General features: G+C 44.3%; 1 protein-coding gene across 2 annotated transcripts in view; it reads right to left on the bottom strand.

Annotated features, from left to right (window-relative positions):
* LOC135366384 (calcium-activated chloride channel regulator 1-like) overlaps positions 1-22,057 on the bottom strand; it is a 94,323-nt gene that overhangs the window by 31,883 nt on the left and 40,383 nt on the right. For both annotated transcript variants that reach the window (XM_064599066.1, XM_064599065.1), the window contains exons 3-5: positions 8,844-9,135; positions 7,328-7,437; positions 5,443-5,616 (exon numbers count right to left, since the gene is read on the bottom strand). In XM_064599066.1, coding sequence (XP_064455136.1) covers positions 5,443-5,616; positions 7,328-7,437; positions 8,844-9,135 — 576 coding nt within the window. The remainder of the gene's footprint in view (positions 1-5,442; positions 5,617-7,327; positions 7,438-8,843; positions 9,136-22,057) is intronic.

The raw sequence follows: 22,057 nt of genomic DNA, 5'->3' as shown, positions 1-22,057 counted from the left end.
AAGAAAACCGATAGGACGAGCCGTCGATGGGCACGAACATATTGAACTGTAGAGACTAGGTCGAGAACTGGATCAATGGAGCTTCGGTGGCGACGAAATCCAGCCATTTCGTGAGGGAACGCACGTTGTTTTTCGAGCCACCAGTCGAGGCGATGCAAAACCATTATCTCCATCAGTTTCCCTATACAGCTTGTCAGGCTCGCAGGGCGAAAGGAGGATGGGGCATTTGGGGGCTTGCCTGGTTTCAGGAGGGGAACAACCAATGCCTCCTTCCATGTATGTGGTAAAATTCCTTGTTGCCAAGACGTATTATACACATTAAAGGACAGCTTGGAGTGACCGCCCGTCAAGGTTTCGCAGGGCGGCATAGCTGATTTTATCGGGTCCAGGGGACGAGCCGGCGTTCACAAGCTTCAACGCTGCCTTTAGCTCGATTACTGCGGAGTAGCGGTCCATAACTTCCGGGGGACGGGGCCAGTCTTGGTGAAGTTCAGCCGTCAAACTGCGGACAAAACTGCGGTGTAGTGGCGTCGTCGAGGCAGCCGCCGGAGTCGTTAGTACCGCACAGAAGTCCGTCGCTAGCGTGTTTTCGTCTACACCCTTAACGATAGCCAATGCCGCGAGAGGATTCTTTTGAGGGGGGCGCCTCCTTCAGAGATCGGATTGTCCGTCAGACCTTCGTGGCCGGGTCAAACGGTGAAAGATGGTGGCAAAACTTACGCCAACGCTTCCTGTCCTCTTTCTTAAGTTCTCGTGTTACTTCAGCTTTCATCCGGCGGTATTCCACAATGTCCGTAAGATGCCCTGTCCGACGAGCCGTTCTTTCTGCTCGGCGACGTAATGCTCTAAGGTGGTTAATTGCTGGGGAATGACCGACATGGCCTGTTACCCTTTTAGACATGACCACCGCGTGCTGAATGCCGCGGGTAATTGCTTGCGAGAGAGCCTTTGGGGACATACCGGTGTGCACAGATGTTCGGAGACCCGAACGAAAAAGTCTCGAGTTTGTGAAATTTCGTCTCTTGTCAAAGCTACGAAGTGGTCGCGTCTTTTCTGCTCTCTGCGAAGTTCGGCCGCCCCACGCTTGGTTCGACGGACTTACACGAGCTTGTTTTGAGTACGCCAGAACCCGTCGTGCCCGCTGGACTGTCACGATACAATACGAGGATTTTGTGAACCAACCGGAATAAAAAGGCAAAAAAAAAAAGAAACCTATAGTTGCTGATGGTCCTCCAGGCATAAGTTTGTCCAGCCCTGAGGTCTCATAGCACGTTCCATCAAGTTCGAAACGTGGCGACATGGAACGCGTAAAGGTATGGAGGAGCTACTATTGCTGCTAAGTTTGCTGCAGTTGTAGCGGGATAAGTTGACTTATCGTCTTCTACAGGTATGACCCCTTGATCAGACACCGGCGGCGATATCTGAGTCTGAAATCCTGCCATTCTCAAATTTATCCTTCTAGTGCTCTAGCGAGCGATATCCGCTGCGGTCTTCTTAGCCTTCTCAAGAACGTGCCGAATTATGCCGGCTGTGCCAACTGATACCGGCAGCGAAAATGGGTCCTCTCCTTCAAGTGTATACTTGCCCAGCACGCAGCCTTTCACAGCATCTGTGAACAACTCGCCTCGCATATCCACACTAAGTCATATCGACTGCCCAAAAGATGTAGAGTTCTTATGGAACCTCACAGAAGAGAGTCATGCGAGCGAATGAATTTATTGTCTTGCTCTTCTATATCTCATGCACTCATATCTCCTCTCCCACATAAGTCACTCATTTCTTCTTTCTTTCCTTTTTTTTTCTATACTCAGTTGTTAGAGAGGGCTACTATACTGTTGGTTGTGCTGGAAATAGTAGAATGGGACAAGATCAGGGTTGCCCCCATCACTTTTTGAAAAATAGTACTGCCCTAAAACCGAATTCTCAGTTGCGAAATTCCTGAATTCCCAATTTCAAAGTACCGCACAAAAAAGAAGCAAGAAAGAAAGACAAAGTGAAAATGTTCGATTGCTTCGTGAAATGACGATGATGATTAAATTATTTAAAAATCCTACATCAATATTTAACTACTGAAATTCTCGAGATTTTCAGGACGTGTTCAAGTCTTGTTCACGAACGAAAACCATGTTTCAGCGGCTGTTAGGCTTAGCAGATCGGTGACGCCGGAGTTGCTTAGTTTGTTATTAGGTTGCTCCAATCATGGTGCTTGCATTTTGCGGTAAAGGTTAGTGCAGGTTAGACGTTGGAACTCCCTGCACACGACCGAAGAAGGATAGTCTCTGTTGCGCGTCCCGAAGCACTGCCTACTTCTGTGTATTCGCCTCTCAATCTGTGCCACACACTGATCATGTCTCCCGCATGGAAAGCGAAACGCCTGTAGTAAATTGTTGTTGTGTTAAGACAGTGTTTGTTTTTTATTGGTTAGCTCTCCTGGCTTTAGGAGTATTTTTGCACGGATTCATTTATTTCCAGTAATTTACTTGGCGTTTTCAAATCAAAGTTTTTCTTTGTTGTGTTTCTTTCTCACAGCCTGTCTTCATCGTCCCTAATCCTGAACTGCGCTCACCAGAGCGCACTTGTTTTTTATTTTCCTTTTTAGTAATTCTTTAATTATCTGCCATATTGCACAGAGCGACTTTTCTGTACTACTGCACGTTTTTTAAATTCACGTATTTGAAAACAAAGAATGTTACGGACTTGATGTTAATGATGACGGACGTGATGAAATGTTACGGCGATGATCCGCAGAACAAAAGCTAATCTATTCTAAACGTCGCCTATTTTCAAAATTGCGACGTCCAAGGGTTTCGATATATCCCGATTCGATTCTACTGGTGCCCTACGAATTAATTTCTGTATCGTTTGCGCTCCATAATAACATACCTGTTAGTGTACATGAAGCCGTGAGGGTCTGCCGCGAGTCAACTGAGGTGCGCTCGTTTGGCTTTCAACTGTCGCCACCAGGGGCGATATAGTAGCATGCACTTAGTACTGGGCTATGCCGGTAAAGGGGTCCGAGTCATTTATTGCTCCTTAATCTAGTTCTAGAAATACATTTAATACTTGTCAAACACACTGATTTAACCACTGAAAATTTCCCGTCCATGTCAAGCACAAACGTTCATTCCATCGTTTTCGGATCATCTTAAGGAACCATCTCATGAGTTAGTTCCTCATGTTCATACACATTAGCTTTTTCAGTCATTTGTCTTCTTTCTCCCATGGGTTTTTGCGCCTACGCTGTTCACCTTCATAAACGTCACATTTTTGCTAATTCTCAGTTGCTTTTGTTTCTTATATTTATTTAATTTGTTTGTTCCTTTTTGCGTATTGTGCTTTGTCCCTTACTGTGACAGAACATCCTTATATTGGATAACTTGTTCCGATGTTGTCGCCACATATGATATGATATTCAGATTGTTTCCGGGATGCCCCACCTCTAGCTATGCTACGGGGCCCCCACTCTGTACTCTGTATGGCAAATACTCATAATAAAATTGAATTGAATTGAAAAACGTGTATAAAAATATAATGAGCTTAGGAAATGCTGTGAAGTAATGTCGGCTAATATCAGTAGTCTCGGTCTTAGACTTAGCTAGACTAATCGATCCACCGATCTCATACATGGCTTCGCGAAATGCGTGCATCTAAGCCCTGTGGTCATTTCGTAGATTTTTTTTCCAATAGTATGATTCAACAGCTAGTGTGTGATAGGAAGGTTATCGGTATATCTTCTTGGATGACACTCTAGCGTAATCCTGCGAGCAATGTTCATTTCCTGTCTACGTGAACATTGGAAAGATGTTGTTTTTCTGCGTCTATCTCGGAAAGCGGTTCTGCGTTGTGTTTAACTACCTACTGGAGAGTAATATTACTCTCTAGTAGGGTGTTAAATGGTAAGAAAGGAGTAGGAGTAAGGAGACTCCTTTTTGAGAGTAATTTTACTCTCCAAAACGGGAGTATTATATGTGGCAAGGAAGCCAGTTAAAACGCACCTTTTTTTAACAGCGTAGGGAGGTTGCTTACGGGATTTCGAACCCCCCTAAATCACACATTTGATGGTGCGTTTGCAAGTGGGTAAACGAAGGGGATATCCTCCTCTCTCACGTAAAGTGACAATGGTCATACAACATGCCACATGCATTGTGCTTGAACGTCTGTGATGTATTTTTTTTTCGCCGCCGAAAAGAAGAAACCGTTCGTACATCGTAATGTCCGCACACCCAAGTGTCCGATATATCCATACCCCACAAGTTCCACAATGCCCTGAAATGTCGTGCCTGTCGTTGACTCACTCAGAACTGTACCGCCTACAAGCTTGGATTGAATTGGATAGCCAAAGCAGAGGAGACTTCATAGATGGGGCTTTATATCGCACGCTTAGAAGGGATCTTCCCAGACATTGGCATCTTTAGCGTTATGATGGGTGTGCGTTCGTGATCAGTGCGGAGGGCCTACACTGTCGCAACGGTAGTATCGACTGGAGTCCCACCCGCAAAAACGAAACCCAATTTGATACGCGTATTTATTCTGCAATAAGTGTACCAAATGTGAGGTTATGTTTCTTTTGAGTAAACTTCAGCTCAGAATGTGTGTATGAAGGAAGTACAGGAAGTCATTGAGAAGGTTAACCAACCGCCGTACTCGAACTTCTAGATTAGGGAACGGAAGATGTGGGTTCGAGCCCTTTTCGGTCACTTTCCTCGTTCACTGTTTCACCTTGAGGCTTTGTGTGTTCGGTGTTGCGGGCTCAGAACACCAATTTCCATCAAGAACGCGCGTGTCACGTGATCTCAATGACAGCTCCGAATCTTTGCGCGCGTGCTTTGAATTTGAGCCGTTGCAGTGGAAGACCCGTTGCACCGCTCAGGAACCGAATAGGTAAATGTAGAAAATCACGATGCTGGGAAGGAAGTAACAACGCCGAAGAAGCTTGCGATGTGACTGTGTAACTATCCCCTTTGCCACAGCTGTGGTACAGTGATGTCTAGAGACGTCGTGTTTGCATATGTATAAACACCCTGGAATCAATACAGCCTTTAAATTCCAATATCTGCCTCTGTCACTTGATGACAACTACCTTACAGACCGGTAGAAATACCAACGACAGGGCATCCACCATCTTTGATAAGTATGAAAAGCTCCAGCGAATGCGCATACGCACAATTAGTCTTGCAACCATTATGGCTCTATTTATTGGCTGGCATGAAAAATGTCAAGATGGCGATCAATGGGAGTGGTAGGTCTCGGTTGCTATTCGCCGGTTCCTATTCGAGATACGAAATGAACGCTTTTTTTCTGTCTGGTTAGTGCTGGACGGCTGTTCTGCTTGGCGAATACACAAGACAGGTACGTACACGAAATACGTAATTGGAAATGGGCTTTCTATATCATGTGCAAAGCTCTGTTCAGTGTGGTTGTGATCTATATACATGCACTCACATTTTCCATGGCTGGCATGAACATGATGGATGATTCGCTGGAGAGCACTTGAGAAGGGTCAGCATAGGGGATGCAGTCGTCCGATACTTTACACTCGTCGTAAAGCTTACACTTGTCGCCGCTTGCCGTGGCAGGGAAGAACTTGATGTCTCGCGAGCATCCGTTAAGTCTGACCTATAAACAACGCCATAAATCGGTATCGTAGCAGCAATTGGAGCTGTATGCAATACATATTATGCATGACATTGGCTTTTAAAGCATCAGGGGAGATTTTTTTCCCCCGGAGGTAAGGAAGATTTGATTGACTGATGGGTGCGAAAGCAAATGGGTGACGAAACAAAAACAACAAAAAAAAAAGACCTTTCCGGCCCTGATAGACAGTTACCTCTGAATATCACTTGAGCGTCGACCTGGAAAGATGACGTTCCCGTAACATCGTAATCGGGTGTTATCGCCCTCGCGTACGTAATGAATAGCGTTGGTGGTTCTGTAATGGCCGATCGCAGAACCACCCCTTACGTACGCAAAGGCCCACTTTCTATTCTGTTACGGTTACAGGTGAGAGGGTGCTCGGAAAATAGATTGCGCACAAATAGGTTAGATAAGTGCAAAAGGGCTCTGATGAAAACAGGGGCCAGCCTTTGAAACATTTAATGTGCATTCCTAAAGCAGAGACAGGAAAATGGCGTTGACGACACAATCATTGTGAAAGTAAAGCCCTTGTTCTCGGAAGGTTGATTTGGAGGGCGGGAGAGCTGGTACGACGACCTCAAACACTTGCGACGAACATGTGACACAATTCGTTTAACAAATACCAACTCAACTATTCTTTAGGACCAAGAAACTGTAGAATCCGGTCCTCTAATTTTACTTCCACGGTAATGAGTTTCATAAGTTTTACAAAAAATAATACTGAAACAGTATTTCCAGCCATCGGCTTTACGCTTGGTCGATGGTGCTCCCCATGCAAAACCACACACATGGGATGTGAAAACACCACTGGCTATATAGAAGCATATATATACAAAATTTATTCCCCTCATACAAATTTATTCCCATTATCGCAGCAACTCGCCTCCCATCGGGTGGTGTAAATGAATCGTCGAGGGAGGATTGATGCAATCAGGTGCGATAACTCAAATTGATCAATTTCTGTGGGGTTCAATTTACCGTGGCTTCCATTGGCAGGATGGGATAGATATTTCATTGGAACATGGCCCGGAAATTGCTAGGTTGGCCCCAGCAGTGGATCACGTAAACCGTTGCTATGTTTGAGTCGCTTGAATAACGTCATCGCGTTCGCTCGTCTACGAGATCCGTCGTCGGATAACCACTTCGAATGAGGACCCGGATGTGACGACAGCGGATATAGTTGGCCAATCCGCTGCCCCATGGCCACGAGGACGGGCAAATGTATGGCACTCAGAAAGCGCTCCGCAAAACTATCGTGGCAAAAATAATTGTCACACCGATTCCCCAGATGAGTCATATCCTTTTCACATTGCTCGTTATGGAAAGAAGTTATCTCGTTTTTCCAGAGAGCCGTCAATAACCGTCTTTTACTGTATTCCATCACACTCTTTCGTATGGATCAACGATTCGCCAGGATTGACTTTCGAAACTTTTTGGTTTGCAAAATCCTGAGCTTACGACGTACTTCCGTGAAATGGACGCTCTCTGTAGTGCGTAGAACGCAGTACTGCCTTTTAGTCGAAAGAACATTTGGACAGACCGAGAGCTGGACTGGGGTGCTTACCTTCACCTGAGTGCACTGAACCTCTTACTTGATTCGTCTTAACTTCTCCATGGGTCGTTGTGTATAACGCGCGATTACGTTATCTACGGACTACATATGAGAAAATGTGCATAAAAAAAAATTAGTTACCTTTCCGCCATCGCAGTAGAATGCTGATTTGCCCTCTGGATCACCGGGTGCTGCGTACTCGTCAAACACACCGTAACGGAAATGAGCCCACTCGTGGATCAGATGATAGGCTGAATGGTACAGTGAAATGAAACATCATATCAAAAAATGAACCATGACTTAATCACGTCCTAACATTGGAGAGCAATTACAACTTGAATTGCCGGCAGCCAGATGATATATTAATATTTCCAGTCTTTTTCAGCGAACGTTTGTCCCAGAGATTTACTCAACGGATTTGTTTTCTATGCTTAACAGTTGTTCCTCATCAAGTCCAATCATAAAGTGATCGCCGACCAAGATCATTCAAATGCACAATACACTGTCTTAAAATTCAGCACCATTGATTGAGTTTCCATTGACGCTATCTTTTTTGCGACAGAAAACGTTTATACCGAAAGTAACAACGTACAATCTGAAGGGGTAGAGAGAGTATTTCATGCGCGGACTACAGGGTTGACAAACACGTTATACATCTAAATGTCTCTGACAAGAGCCGTACTTCATAATGTAGAAAGGCAGCATCAGGGATGCCAATGCAGAGCCACATCCCACGATGTATTAAACGGTACACAAGTGTGACAAAACGCAATTTAAACGGTGTTCTGAAGAATGCAAGGTAACACTATTTTCCATTTGTTTCTGGAAATAATCACTGTAGCAGCCTGTAATTTAGTGAACTGTATGACTGGTATTACCTGTGTGTATTCGTGCTGTACCTAAGTTCTCAAGTAAATACCTTTGTACTTAGTAAATACCATTGCGAGCTACGTTTTAGTAATACGTTTGCTGTTCACACAAGTTCAACGAGTTTTTTTTTCACCCTATCCCCTAATGAAGAAAATAATGCCTAACGCCTGCTAATAATAATGCTAAACGCCTGAGAAATAATGAGGAATGTTAAGGCCCCCCTTTCGAACACCTTGGCAAAATCCTTGTGAGGAAAGTGAGGGGCACGTTGTGTTAAAAAGAAACACATGAGAGTTTTAGTACCCTGTCCACTTTGCTTGCGTAAGAGATAGTGTACAATAATGGGGTATGGTCAGCGGCTGATTTCTTGAAATGCTCCGCAACTTTGATTGCTCAGTCACCACAGAATGAACATATTCAAAAGAAAAGCAAATCTCATTACCAAGGAGGAAGAATTTGAATGTCGTCTATCATTAATACGATCATAATGAAGGTAACCCCTCAACAATATACGAAGGGAGTTGCCTCAGGACAGGAGCCGCGGATATTTCCAACAGCGACTGTTTTTCTTCTCTCATCTCTCTCGAGCAGTCTCTGTTCGAAATATCGGCGGCTCCTGTCTTGAGGCAACTCCCTTCGTATATTGTTGAGGGGTTACCTTCATTATGATCGTATTAATGATAGACGACATTCAAATTCTTCCTCCTTGGTAATGAGATTTGCTTTTCTTTTGAATATGTTCATTCTGTGGTTTTTTTGGTTTGGTTTGATCCGAACAAATACATACCTGGGTTACCATAGTTTGTCTTGGTGGTCGACTTGAGGTTAAGGACAAACTCTGGTGTGATACGGATATAATGTCCGTGTTCCCCACAGTTTCGCTTGTGGTGGGTGTATGGGTTGTTTCCATGGGGCGAGTTCTCCACCCGTACGTGGGAACTCATGTACTCATCGGCCAGGATCCTCTTCACACCTTTCCTTACCTGCCACGTACTCGGCACGCCGATTGTAACAGTCTTGAAATAGACGCGTCCGCGCGTGGCTCTGTGTAGGAAATCTGACGCTGCCTGGAACAGTAACTGCAAGAAGGTGTGTACGCTTAGTAGGAATCGAAGGGAAAACACACATACTACATCTGTGTGGCATATTGGATAACATTTACTGCCATTTTCTGATTGCTGCAGTGATGGGCAAAGTCCCTCAAAATTATACTTAAAGTAAAGTACCAAGTACCTGGTGTCATTAGTACAGTACAAAATACCCAATTCCAAATGTACTTCAAGTAAAGTACAAAGTACTAGGCAAAGTACTTCAAGTACTCATCAAGTACATCGCCAATTTAATTAGTATCACTTTGCATATCACTGTTTAATATCTGTGTCTTGCTCCTTTGGCAAAACTTTAGTGAACATTCTTGACAAATGCTCTGAAACCGTAAAATCATATAGCTTAAGTGCTAATTAGATGTTATAATTTGCCGTTACATGTAGAGAGGTAATCAGTCAGCTGTGCTGTGATTATGCAAAATAGTATTATACGGTGACTGATCCAAGATCACCCCTCTAGCGTGATGTTCCGGTACTAATTTTCGGGTATAGGAGGCTAGATAATTTCAGGGGAAAAAAAGCACAAGCCAACAGAGATTATACATTTCTGGGTATTCCTTGCTGCTTTTTGAAAAGCAACATGTTTAAAAAAAATTATGAAGAAAATTAAAGAGGATGAAACACGATGTAAGCCTTTATTTTTACACGACTGTTATATGCATCAATGTAATCCATGTGACCAATTAAAAAAATGCAAAATGTAAAAAAATGAAAGCATGTGTGTCTTTCAGAGTGTTCATCGTGTAATGCAATCACACATTGTGATATAAATCGATTATCAATTGCCAATGAAGGAAACAATATAAAAAAAGCATGGAACCTTGCACTGGAAGAGCTGAAATGACAATTGACCAAGTCATTGTCCTCCCGGTTGCAGTGTCATAATGTATGCGTGTCTTTGGATTCCATTCATTTTACTCAATCATATAGAAGAGTTAATACTTTTTCAACATTTCAAGCCTCGCAACAACAGACTTGCTTCAACAGATATGCTCTTTAAAAGCACAAAAATCCATTTTGGTAAAATGTCATACTGGGAATCTTGGTACTGCATTTCAGTAGAAGCGCTAAAATGATGCAAGAAGACGAAAACTCAGATATATAGCCCTATCTGTATGTTTTCTTCTTCGGGTTGTCATTTTAGCGCTTTTAGTAGAGTGCATTTTTGATACTTTTGATACGTTCAATGGAATTTCAATAGAATGGGTCAGACAGCCATGAACATGGCATATTTTTGAATGAGCGCAGTAAGTGTTCCTTACGATACGCATAAGGAATCAAAGAAGAAAGAATAGATATATGCTGTCCATGGATCTCTACCTGAAATTTCATGTACATCGTCTACGTAGGCAAAACGAATGAATGAGGTGAAAACAGCCGGTGACCTTGTTTTCGCGCACACGAACAGCTCCATACATACAAGTACACAATAGCATAAATAGATTTATGTCAATGTCACTGTCCGATTGCAGAATTTTCTCTATAGTATATCTTGCATCCCAGACAACATGACACTAACATGGCACTACAAAGGGTGGAGGAAGAACTATAAGTGGGATATATACAGGGTGTTTCAAAAAACGTGTCATTCGGACATTATAAAAAAACGGGGAGACGGAAAAATACGGGGTAAACGGCATTTGTGTGGCAACTGAATTTGCCACCTTGAAAAAATATTTTCATTTGATTTTAATTAAGATAAATTTAATTTCTTTAATTGAACTCCAAAATTTCCCAAGTCAACGTAACGTTTTTCTTGCAGAATTAGAGAGCCCGTAGCGAACTTAGTCAGATCCACTAAGAAATCCGCTCGATATTGCAAATGGAACTGCCCAAAAAAAAGTCCCGAAATTGAGGCTTCAAAGTTTCGGGTATTCAACGGCGCACCAAATCAGACGCAAAGATTCGTGGAGAGGAGGACTGTTCCTGCCCCCACGAAAGATAGAAGGTCGAAAAAACACAGGGCGGGAAAAAAGAGGCGGAATCATTTTTGTTTGCCGCTTATCAACGTATGGTGGAATGTCACCTGCCTTGTTATCTGCGCGTCTTGTGCTGCACGCCGGTCCGGCGATAAACTGTTATAGCTTCATGGGGGCAGGAGCATGTCCTGCCCTCCGCGCATTTTTCCGACTGATTTGGTGCGCTGTTGAATACCCGAAACTGTGAAGCCTCAACTTCGGGACTTTTTTTGGGCAGTTTCATTTGCAATATCGAGCGGATTTTTTGGTGGATCTGACTAAGTTCGCTACGGGCTCTCAAATTCTGTAAAAAAAACGTTAGGTTGACTTGGGAAATTTTGGAGTTCAATTAAAGAAATTCAATTTATTTTAATTAAAATCAAATGAAAATATTTTTGCAAGATGGCAAATTCAGTTGCCACACAAATGCCGTTTACCCCGTATTTTTCCGTCGCCCCGTTTTTTTATAAAGTCCGAATGACACGTTTTTTGAAACACCCTGTATAGTTGTGGAAGGAAAAAGACAACAAGGAAGTTATAGTTTATTTAATTGGAAGAAATTGTGAAATGAAAAAAAGCCGACGTCTGAGCAGTGGCACTGTCTTCGTGAGGCCAAAATGTGCATATATAAATATATATATATACGACGTTTCGAACGGTGGACCGTTCTTTTTCAAGTGTAAAGATATAATGAGTTGGTCAAACAGAAAACACTCACTTTCATGTACTTCGACAGCGGTGGGGAAAGGGAAATCGCAGTGCGTTGAGGTCGAAGAAGGGGGTTCATAAATTCTGTGTGCGGGGTCCTGTCGAATGTGTTTCGCACGTGGGTGGGGGTTTTCGGGAGGGGGGACTTTCCCTAAGAAGCATTTGCGTGGAAAAGACACGTTTGCGTCGCGTAAACGGGTGTAGCTTCTTGTTGTGTTGTAGGCGTTATTATTTCTTCATGTTTTTCACAGTGGACAGCGATCCCGGGTGTTCGTTTAGGGCCGGATTGAATTTATGTATTAAAAAGGATTCCTTCATTTCACGATCCCTATCGCTCTTGAATCCGGATTGTAATATGGCAATAGAGAGTTTCTCGATTGCATGTTCTGGAAGGGCCATATGCCTAGATAGCGGAAGCTCCGGTTTTGTTTTGGTGTGGGACTTGTGGTTGTTGAAGCGAATTCTGAATGATGTGCAGGTTTGTCCAATGTATTGAGCTTGGCATATGGTGCAATGTAGAAGGTATAGTACGTTTTGAGTCCCGCAGTCAAAAGTGCTATTGATAAGGTATTTGAAGTTTGTGGTGGTGCTGGTAACGTCCCGTGCTGACAACATGAGAGGACAAATTTTGCAGCGGGGTTTTTTGCAAGGCCTGCAGCCAAGGAATTCTTTTTGTTCCCTCGTGACTTTTGAGTTCACCAGTACGTCCCGTAAGTTTCGCGGTCGTCTATAAACAATCTTGGGAGCCTCTGGGAAGACTTTACGAAGATGTTGGGATTGGTGCAGAATATTGAGATGGCGTTTCAGAATGGATCCGATGCCAGCTACATTTTGATTGTAGGTTAAAGTTAAGCTCGGTGCGCAGTACTCATCGGTTTTTGAGGAAGCTGTGGGCTGGTTGGGACCTAAACGGCGAGCTTTTTCAATTGCGTCATTAACGACATCGGGAGGGTAGTTGCGATCGGTGAATGCGTACCGTAGATCTCCTAGGTTTTTTTCGAGATCGCTGTCCTCTGTGCAGATACGCCGGTATCTGCATGCTTGACTATAAGGTAGAGAGAGTTTGCAGTGACGGGGGTGTGAGCTATTGAAGTGTAAATATTGCTGACTGTCAGTTGGTTTTCGGTACAGCTTAGTTTCCAGTGACTGGTCACTGATTGTTACTGTGACGTCCAGAAAGTTCGTAGTTGTGGTCGAATAGTGGTGGGTGAAATTAATGCTGGGGTGCGCGTTGTTGAAGTCTCGAATGAATTCCAGTAGTGAACTCTCAGTGTTGTCCCAAATTATGAAGATGTCGTCGATATACCTCTTATAGAGAAATGGCCTGATGTGGCACCGCGACAGGAAACATGTTTCCAATTTACCCATGAAGATGTTCGCGTAGTTTGGGGCCATTTTTGTGCCCATAGCTGTGCCATTTATCTGGACGTAGTGTTGGCCATTAAATTCGAAGTTGTTCAACGTTAGTATCATTTCTAATAGTACCTTCAGGGTGGCGCTGTCCACGTGGTAGGGGCTGTCGGACGGTGATTTTGTGTAGGCTTCCACGACCGCCTCAATGCCGTCAGAGTGGGGAATATTAGTGTAGAGGGACGCTACATCAAGGGTGACAAGGAAGCAGTTCTCAGGTAGTTTGAGGCTGCGAATGGTCTTTAGAAAATGGTTGGTGTCTTTCACATATGACTGAAGGGTGGGGGGGATGTCCTTGATGAGGTAGTCCACAAGCGTTGACAAGTTTTCTGTCACTGTGCTGTTGCCCGATATGATGGGTCTGCCTGGATTGCCCGGCTTGTGAATCTTGGGTAACAAATAAAAGCGACCAGGTTTCGGAGATTGTGGAAGGAGGTGCTTATGTGTATCAGGCGTGATTTTTTTGTTATCACTTGATAAAGAACGGTCCACCGTTCGAAACGTCGTGTCTATGTAATTTCAAAATGAATTAAATGAAGTCATCTCAAAATATTCCTTTGGTGGTGCTCTGTGCGAACTTATTTCTTCTGTGTATTAATACGGCGCCGTCTGAATCTTCAAGACCTTCGAGAATGTGTTTGCCAACGGCACCTGTACCTCCTCGCACCAGAGTGTCCACAACCAATGAACCTTGGAATTGGAGCAACATTGCAATCATCGGAACTTCTCTGCTCGAGCATCTACATACCAGGTTTGACAACACTCACCATCCTCCCTTGTTCATAATAAGAGATCGAGCTCGCATATTCGACACCATTCCTATGATAAATCAGCTTCCTTCCCACGTCACTACGATTTTTCTCTACGTTGGAACTCACGACCTTGAGGATTCGCATCCTACTGAATGTTTCGAGAAGTACAAGATTGTGATCGATCATATCTATACTGCAAGACCATGGACAGCAAAAGTAATCGCGACAATCGTGCCTCCTCGCTTCGTCAATCGCCATCCAAACTGCCCTGACTGGGGGCGCATTGCGCGATTCAATATTGACACCCATCAGCTCAACACAATGCTCCTTCAGCTCGCTGCAAACGACGAAAGAGTTGGCTGCCTGGATCATCGTTTCTATGACCACGACCCCCTTCAAGTTCTCGCAGCCGACGGACTGCACCCCAGCCCGCTCGGAACCGACACAATGTCATCGCAACTGTCGCACATAATACCTTTGCTAGAAGCGCGATATTCTTCATATACATCCGGACATCCGGCATGCCCAACGGATTCACGGACGCTAAGACCCTGCTGGTACCAAAAACAACCAGGACTACACGAAATGCAAGAGCGTAGACAAGACCACAGCCGCACTGGATATGCAACCGACACGGTAAAAGAAACCCACAACTCTGTCACAACTAGACCCCAGACTGCCTCACACACAGTCTACGAAAGAAAAGAAATCCGGAGCTTTCCTGGCATCCAGGAAGTTATCTGACAAAATCATGCGATACGAGAGCCATTTCAGTTTCATCTCCAAACATCTACAGAACAAATCAATTCCAAAAGGAGCGCGACTCTCATCCAGGCTGCCTTTTGCTAACTTCAACGCAACTCATCTGTCCGAGTGGGAAGCTGTCTTACATGATGCGTCGCTCGCCCTTCTCTCTATTGCATCACGCCATTGTGAAGATCAACTCACCGATCTACGAAAAAAGCAACACGAAATGGCTTCACTTCTGACGTCTACGGAGAAACGCGCTCTCGCTGATTTTGAGACAAAAAAATCCAATTCCTTGCGGGCAGTGAAGGACAGAAAAATAGAACGCGATCTTCCGTCGGCATACCAGGGAGCTGTGCAGTCACCTCAGGACCCGACGAAGGCCATTATTGAACCACCTTCGGCAGGCCGTTCTTACAGTACCCCCAAATCCATGGTAAATCTCTCATCAGTCACGCTAACAGAAATCGACGAACACCTTCTATCAAAAGGACTCTCCTTCTGTCCAAGTACAACAGGATTGAACGAATTCCAACTACACACAGATCTTGAAAACTTTGCCCGTAAACTGCGCCTGAGGGAGTTTTTCCACGATAAAGGGAACTCCAGACAGACGGCTTCCCCTTTCAAAACAGGTTCCAGCTGGTCACCCCCTGAACAGAGGGACCGCCATCTCGATGACTACATCCAGGCTGTGCAAAAGGATATCCTCAAGGTAACTTCCAAAAGAGGAACGCCGCGACACAATCTGTCAAGTGAAGAACGCAAAGCACTCAGCGATCTCGCAGAACGAAAGGACATTGTCATCAAACCTGCGGACAAGGGAGGTGGTATTGTGGTCATGGACACTGACGCATATATTCGCGAGGGAGCCCGCCAACTGGAAGACACAACGTTTTACGAGAGGCTTGATTGCGATCCCACACCAGACTATGCGTCAAAGATCGAGAGGACCCTAAACGACCTCCGTGATAACAAAAAAATCACGCCTGATACACATAAGCACCTCCTTCCACAATCTCCGAAACCTGGTCGCTTTTATTTGTTACCCAAGATTCACAAGCCGGGCAATCTAGGCAGACCCATCATATCCGGCAACAGCACAGTGACAGAAAACTTGTCAACGCTTGTGGACTACCTCATCAAGGACATCCCCCCACCCTTCAGTCATATGTGAAAGACACCAACCATTTTCTAAAGACCATTCGCAGCCTCAAACTACCTGAGAACTGCTTCCTTGTCACACTTGATGTAGCGTCCCTCTACACTAATATTCCCCACTCTGACGGCATTGAGGCGGTCGTGGAAGCCTACACAAAATCACCGTCCGACAGCCCCTACCACGTGGACAGCGCCACCCTGAAGGTACTATTAGAAATGATACTAACGTTGAACAACTTCGAATTTAATGGCCAACACTACGTCCAGATAAATGGCACAGCTATGGGCACAAAAATGGCCCCAAACTACGCGAACATCTTCATGGGTAAATTGGAAACATGTTTCCTGTCGCGGTGCCACATCAGGCCATTTCTCTATAAGAGGTATATCGACGACATCTTCATAATTTGGGACAACACTGAGAGTTCACTACTGGAATTCATTCGAGACTTCAACAACGCGCACCCCAGCATTAATTTCACCCACCACTATTCGACCACAACTACGAACTTTCTGGACGTCACCGTAACAATCAGTGACCAGTCACTGGAAACTAAGCTGTACCGAAAACCAACTGACAGTCAGCAATATTTACACTTCAATAGCTCACACCCCCGTCACTGCAAACTCTCTCTACCTTATAGTCAAGCATGCAGATACCGGCGTATCTGCACAGAGGACAGCGATCTCGAACGAAACCTAGGAGATCTACGGTACGCATTCACCGATCGCAACTACCCTCCCGATGTCGTTAATGACGCAATTGAAAAAGCTCGCCGTTTAGGTCCCAACCAGCCCACAGCTTCCTCAAAAACCGATGAGTACTGCGCACCGAGCTTAACTTTAACCTACAATCAAAATGTAGCTGGCATCGGATCCATTCTGAAACGCCATCTCAATATTCTGCACCAATCTGAACATCTTCGGGAAGTCTTCCCAGAGGCTCCCAAGATTGTTTATAGATGACCGCGAAACTTACGGGACGTACTGGTGAACTCAAAAGTCACGAGGGAACAAAAATAATTCCTTGGCTGCAGGCCTTGCAAAAAACCCCGCTGCAAAATTTGTCCTCTCATGTTGTCAGCACGGGACGTTACCAGCACCACCACAAACTTCAAATACCATATCAATGGCACTTTTGACTGCGGGACTCAAAACGTAATATACCTTCTACATTGCACCATATGTCAAGCTCAATACATTGGACAAACCTGCACATCATTCAGAATTCGCTTCAACAACCACAAGTCCCACACCAAAACAAAACCGGAGCTTCCGCTATCTAGGCATATGGCCCTTCCAGAACATGCAATCGAGAAACTCTCTATTGCCATATTACAATCCGGATTCAAGAGCGATAGGGATCGTGAAATGAAGGAATCCTTTTTCATACATAAATTCAATCCGGCCCTAAACGAACACCCGGGATCGCTGTCCACTGTGAAAAACATGAAGAAATAATAACGCCTACAACACAACAAGAAGCTGCACCCGTTTACGCGACGCAAACGTGTCTTTTCCACACAAATGCTTCTTAGGGAAAGTCCTCCCACCCCCGAAAACCCCCACCCACGTGCGAAACACACTCGACAGGACCCCGCACACAGAATTTATGACCTCCCTTCGGCGAATTTGGGGAGGTTACAAAACCTAGTTTATTACATAGGAAGACGGTAAAAAGTAAAATGGGCAAGGGGTCGACGTTTCGACAGTGCCACTGTCTTCGTCAGGACAAAAGATGCGGAGCTGGTTACACATTACCTAAATAGGTTTGGTACATGACGTCATAATCGGTACGGGCATGCCACACGCGTTTGTCAGTGAGTCAGATTCGGGAAGATTCCAGAAGGTCAAGCCCGGGTGTGATGTCATTCGCCGAGGTCACTGTCCGCTTTGGGGAAAATTCCGGGGCAGGGTGAGCGCTGCTTCAAACTTTGCTGAAAGAAAAAAAGAATGACAGAAAAGAAACGAAAAGGAAGAAAGTGTAGCTCATCTTGGCGGCCAGATTTCTTACCGTTGAAAGTGCTCCCATATCTTCGTTAACGGTTGATTGGAATGTGTAAATGAGATAAGATTCGCGTTGTTCCCTGCACCGATCTGAGCTAAAATTTGACTGGAGAATAAAACGTGACACATTATTTAGTGAATGACCTGGTTGTTTGAAATGGCGAGAGACCGGGAGGTTTGCCTTTTTTGTAACGTCAGATCGGTGGTTGTTGAACCTGATCCGAAATGATGTTTTGCCTCACCTACGTATTGTGCTTGGCACATGCCGCACTGAATGACATAAATGACGTTAGATGAATTGCAGTCGAAGTCACCATTAATTTTGACGGGAAAATTGGAATTAGTACTTTTAAGTACTTGGGTTCTTTGCATTAATTTGCATATTTGACACCTGCAACCATCGCACGGGTGACAGCCGTTTCCTGGATGCGCTGCTTGGCTAACCTCAGAGCTAACTAGATTATCATGCAGGTTGCCGGCGCGCCTGTAGGTTACCCGCGGTGGCTGAGGGAGAATTTGTCCCATGCGCTCCGATTGGAGAAGGTTACTATAGTGACGGTTTAGTATACTGTTAACGCTTGGAATATTGCTGCTAAATGTTAAGATGAGGTTTACGGAACCATTATCTAACATGCGTTGGTGGTTTTGGAACAGGGCTTTGCGATCTGCTTTGCGGGCTTCGTCTGCGGTCGTCAACTAAGCTAAGCTACCTTAGTCTCTCGCCATTTCAAACAACCAGGTCATTCACTAAATAATGTGTCACTTTTTATTCTCCAGTCAAATTTTAGCTCAGATCGGTGCAGGGAACAACGCGAATCTTACCTCATTTACAAATTCCAATCAAACATTAACGAGTATCTGAGAGCACTTTCAACGGTAAGAAATCTGGCCGCCTAGATGAGCTACACTTTCTTCCTTTTCGTTTCTTTTCTGTCATTCTTTCTTTTTTTTTTTTTTCTTTCAGCAAAGTTTGAAGCAGCACTCACCCTGCCCCGGAATTTTTCCCAAAGCGGACAGTGACCTACGGCGAATGACATCACACCTGGACTTGACCTTCTGGAATCTTCCCGAATCTGACTCACGGACAAACGCCTGTGGTGTGCCCGTACCGATTATGACGTCATGTACCAAACCTATTTAGGTAATGTGTAACCAGCTGTGCATCTTTTGTCCTGGCGAAGACAGCGCCACTGTCGAAACGTCGACCCCTTGCCCATTTTACTTTTTAAGGTCTCCCTATGTAATAAACTAGTGTTTGTAACTTCCCTAAAATCTGTTTCCATGTTTTTTTTGAACTTCTGTAAAACTTCGGGGCCGTTTGATAATCCTTTTACCTCAACCTATATATATATATATATATATATGAAGAGGGGGGAAAAGCCATTAAAGAAATAAGTAAATGACGCTAGACATGTTTGAAATTCAAACTTACAGATTAAGATGGCTTCTATGGCTGCACGTAGAGAAACAGATACTCATGGAACGATGCGACAGCACCAGAGGACACGTGTTTCGCCGTGTTTGGGGCTCGTCAGCCCTGGGTAGCTGCAGCTACCCAGGGCTGACGAGCCCCAAGCACGGCGAAACACGTGTCCTCTGGTGCTGTCGCATCGTTCCATGAGTATCTATATATATATATATGTATATAGGACAAATAGGTTAATATATCAGACGGCTACGAAGTTGAATAAAAGTGAAATAATAAGACGTGGACTACAGATTACAGGAACGTTAAAAAAAACTAATTTATTTAATGGGCAATTTAACACAGATTAAAAAAAGAATGGTCGACGTTTCGACAGTGGCACTGTCTTCGTCAGGACAATGTTTTTTTAACGTTCCTGTAATCTGTAGTCCACGTCTTATTATTTCACTTATATATATATATATATATATAGAACAAATAGGTTAATATATCAGACGGCTACGAAGTTGAATAAAAGTGAAATAATAAGACTTGGACTACAGATTACAGGAACGTTAACAAAAACTAATTTATTTAATGGGCAATTTAACACATAGATTAAAAAAAAGAATGGTCGACGTTTCGACAGTGGCACTGTCTTCGTCAGGACAAAAGAGGTACAAGGGTTGCATATTGCTTAAATAGGTTTCCTGGGTGACGTCACAATCGGTGCAAGTATGCCACGTGGCAGTTGTCTGAGTCATATTCTGGAACATTCCGCAAGGTCAAGTCCGGGTGGTGATGTCATCTTTCTTGGGGAGCCAGCTCAGGGTGAGCTGTACTGAGGCCATAGCTGAAAAGAAAACAAAGGAGAATAAAAGGAAAAAAATGGGAAAGTATATCCCATCTAGACGACCAGATTCCTTACTGTTGAAAGTACACCGGGATCTTCGTTAATGATTGATTGGAATTTGTAAATGAGGTAAGACTCGCGTTGTTCCCTGCCTCTATCGGAGCTAAAGTTTGATTGAAGAATAAAAAGGGCAACGTCATTTATTGAATGACCCGGCTGGTTGAAATGACGAGAAACAGGAAGATTTGGCTTTTTATTAACGTCCGACCGGTGGTTGTTGAACCTGATCCGAAAAGATGTTTTGGTTTGACCTACGTATTGTGCTTGACAAGCGTTGCACTGAATGGCATAAATGACGTTGGATGAATTGCAGTCAAAGTCACCATGGATTTTGACGAAGAAATTAGCCACCACCACCTGTACACACCCACACCACCCTGTACCGTGTACCCCCTGCACCCTGTACCCCCTGCACCCTGTACACCCACACCACCCTGTACGAGTACTTACTCCCTAGAGATCCCGTGCCAGGCAGATTTTACATGCTCCCCAAAATCCATAAACCTGGGAACCCAGGGCGCCCGATAGTTTCCTGTAACGGTACAGCTACCGAAAATATTTCCAGCTTTGTAGATTATCTTCTTAAAGATATACCCCCAAAACTTCCATCCTACATTAAAGATACAAATCACTTCCTGGAAATATTAAGTCAGTGCCAACCTCCTCCCTCAAGTTTGCTGGTCACGCTAGACGTTTCTTCCCTCTATACCAACATCCCCCACGAAGATGACATTGCTGCAGCTCAAAGGGCGTTTTTAAAATATTCGGACAACTCATACGATCCTTGTGTTCTATTCACATTCCTTAACCTTATTCTGAAAAATAACAACTTTGAATTTGATGGTAAACATTACTTGCAAGTCAGTGGCACGGCTATGGGCACTAAGATGGCACCAAATTATGCAAACATCTTTATGGGTAATCTGGAGGAGGCATTTCTGTTCCAATGCGAGAAAAAGCCGACGTTGTACAAGCGTTTTCTGGACGACATCTTTATGGTTTGGCCATATTCCGAGGACGATCTCAATATATTCATTAACAATTTTAACCAAGCACATCAGTCTATCAAATTCACCCATTCTTACTCAGCTCTAACTGTTAACTTCTTAGATGTCCAGGTAAAGTTAACGGACGGGGTCCTAACTACGGACCTGTTCCGTAAACCTACGGACTCCCAGCAGTACCTAGCTTTCAAGAGTTGCCACCCGCGGCACACTAAACTTGCTATCCCCTACAGCCAGGCACTTCGTTATAGACGCATCTGTTCCAGCGACAGTGATCTGGATAGAAATTTGAACCAACTCAAGCAAACATTCATCAGTCGCCAATTCCCACCCAGTTTAGTTGAGGACGCAATAAGGAAGGCCCGCAGGGCAGATCGCAAAGCTCTGTTCCAAAACCGCAACCGCAAATCAGACAATGGTTCCGTCAACCTCGTTGTAACATTCAACAATAATGTTTCCAACATCAACAGTATACTTAATCGCCACCACAGTATTCTTTGTCAGTCAGAGCGCATGCGACAAATCTTCCCGGAACCGCCACGTGTGACCTACAGGCGCTCGCAAAACCTCCACGATAATCTAGTCAGCTCCAAAGTCAACCGACCAACAAGTCCGACGGCAGGCTGCCACCCGTGCAATGGCCGCAGATGTCAAATATGCAAACTAATGCGAAGTGCCCACGTGCTTAACAGCACAAATTCTAATTTCTTCGTCAAAATCCATGGTGACTTTGACTGCAATTCATCCAACGTCATTTGTGCCATTCAGTGCAACGCTTGTCAAGCACAATACGTAGGTCAAACCAAAACATCTTTTCGGATCAGGTTCAA

This window comes from Ornithodoros turicata, chromosome 8, assembly GCF_037126465.1.
Source record: "Ornithodoros turicata isolate Travis chromosome 8, ASM3712646v1, whole genome shotgun sequence".
Classification (NCBI taxonomy): domain Eukaryota; kingdom Metazoa; phylum Arthropoda; class Arachnida; order Ixodida; family Argasidae; genus Ornithodoros; species Ornithodoros turicata.
The sequence above is the reverse complement of the archived record's forward strand: the minus strand, read 5'-3'. Positions and strand labels throughout refer to the sequence as shown.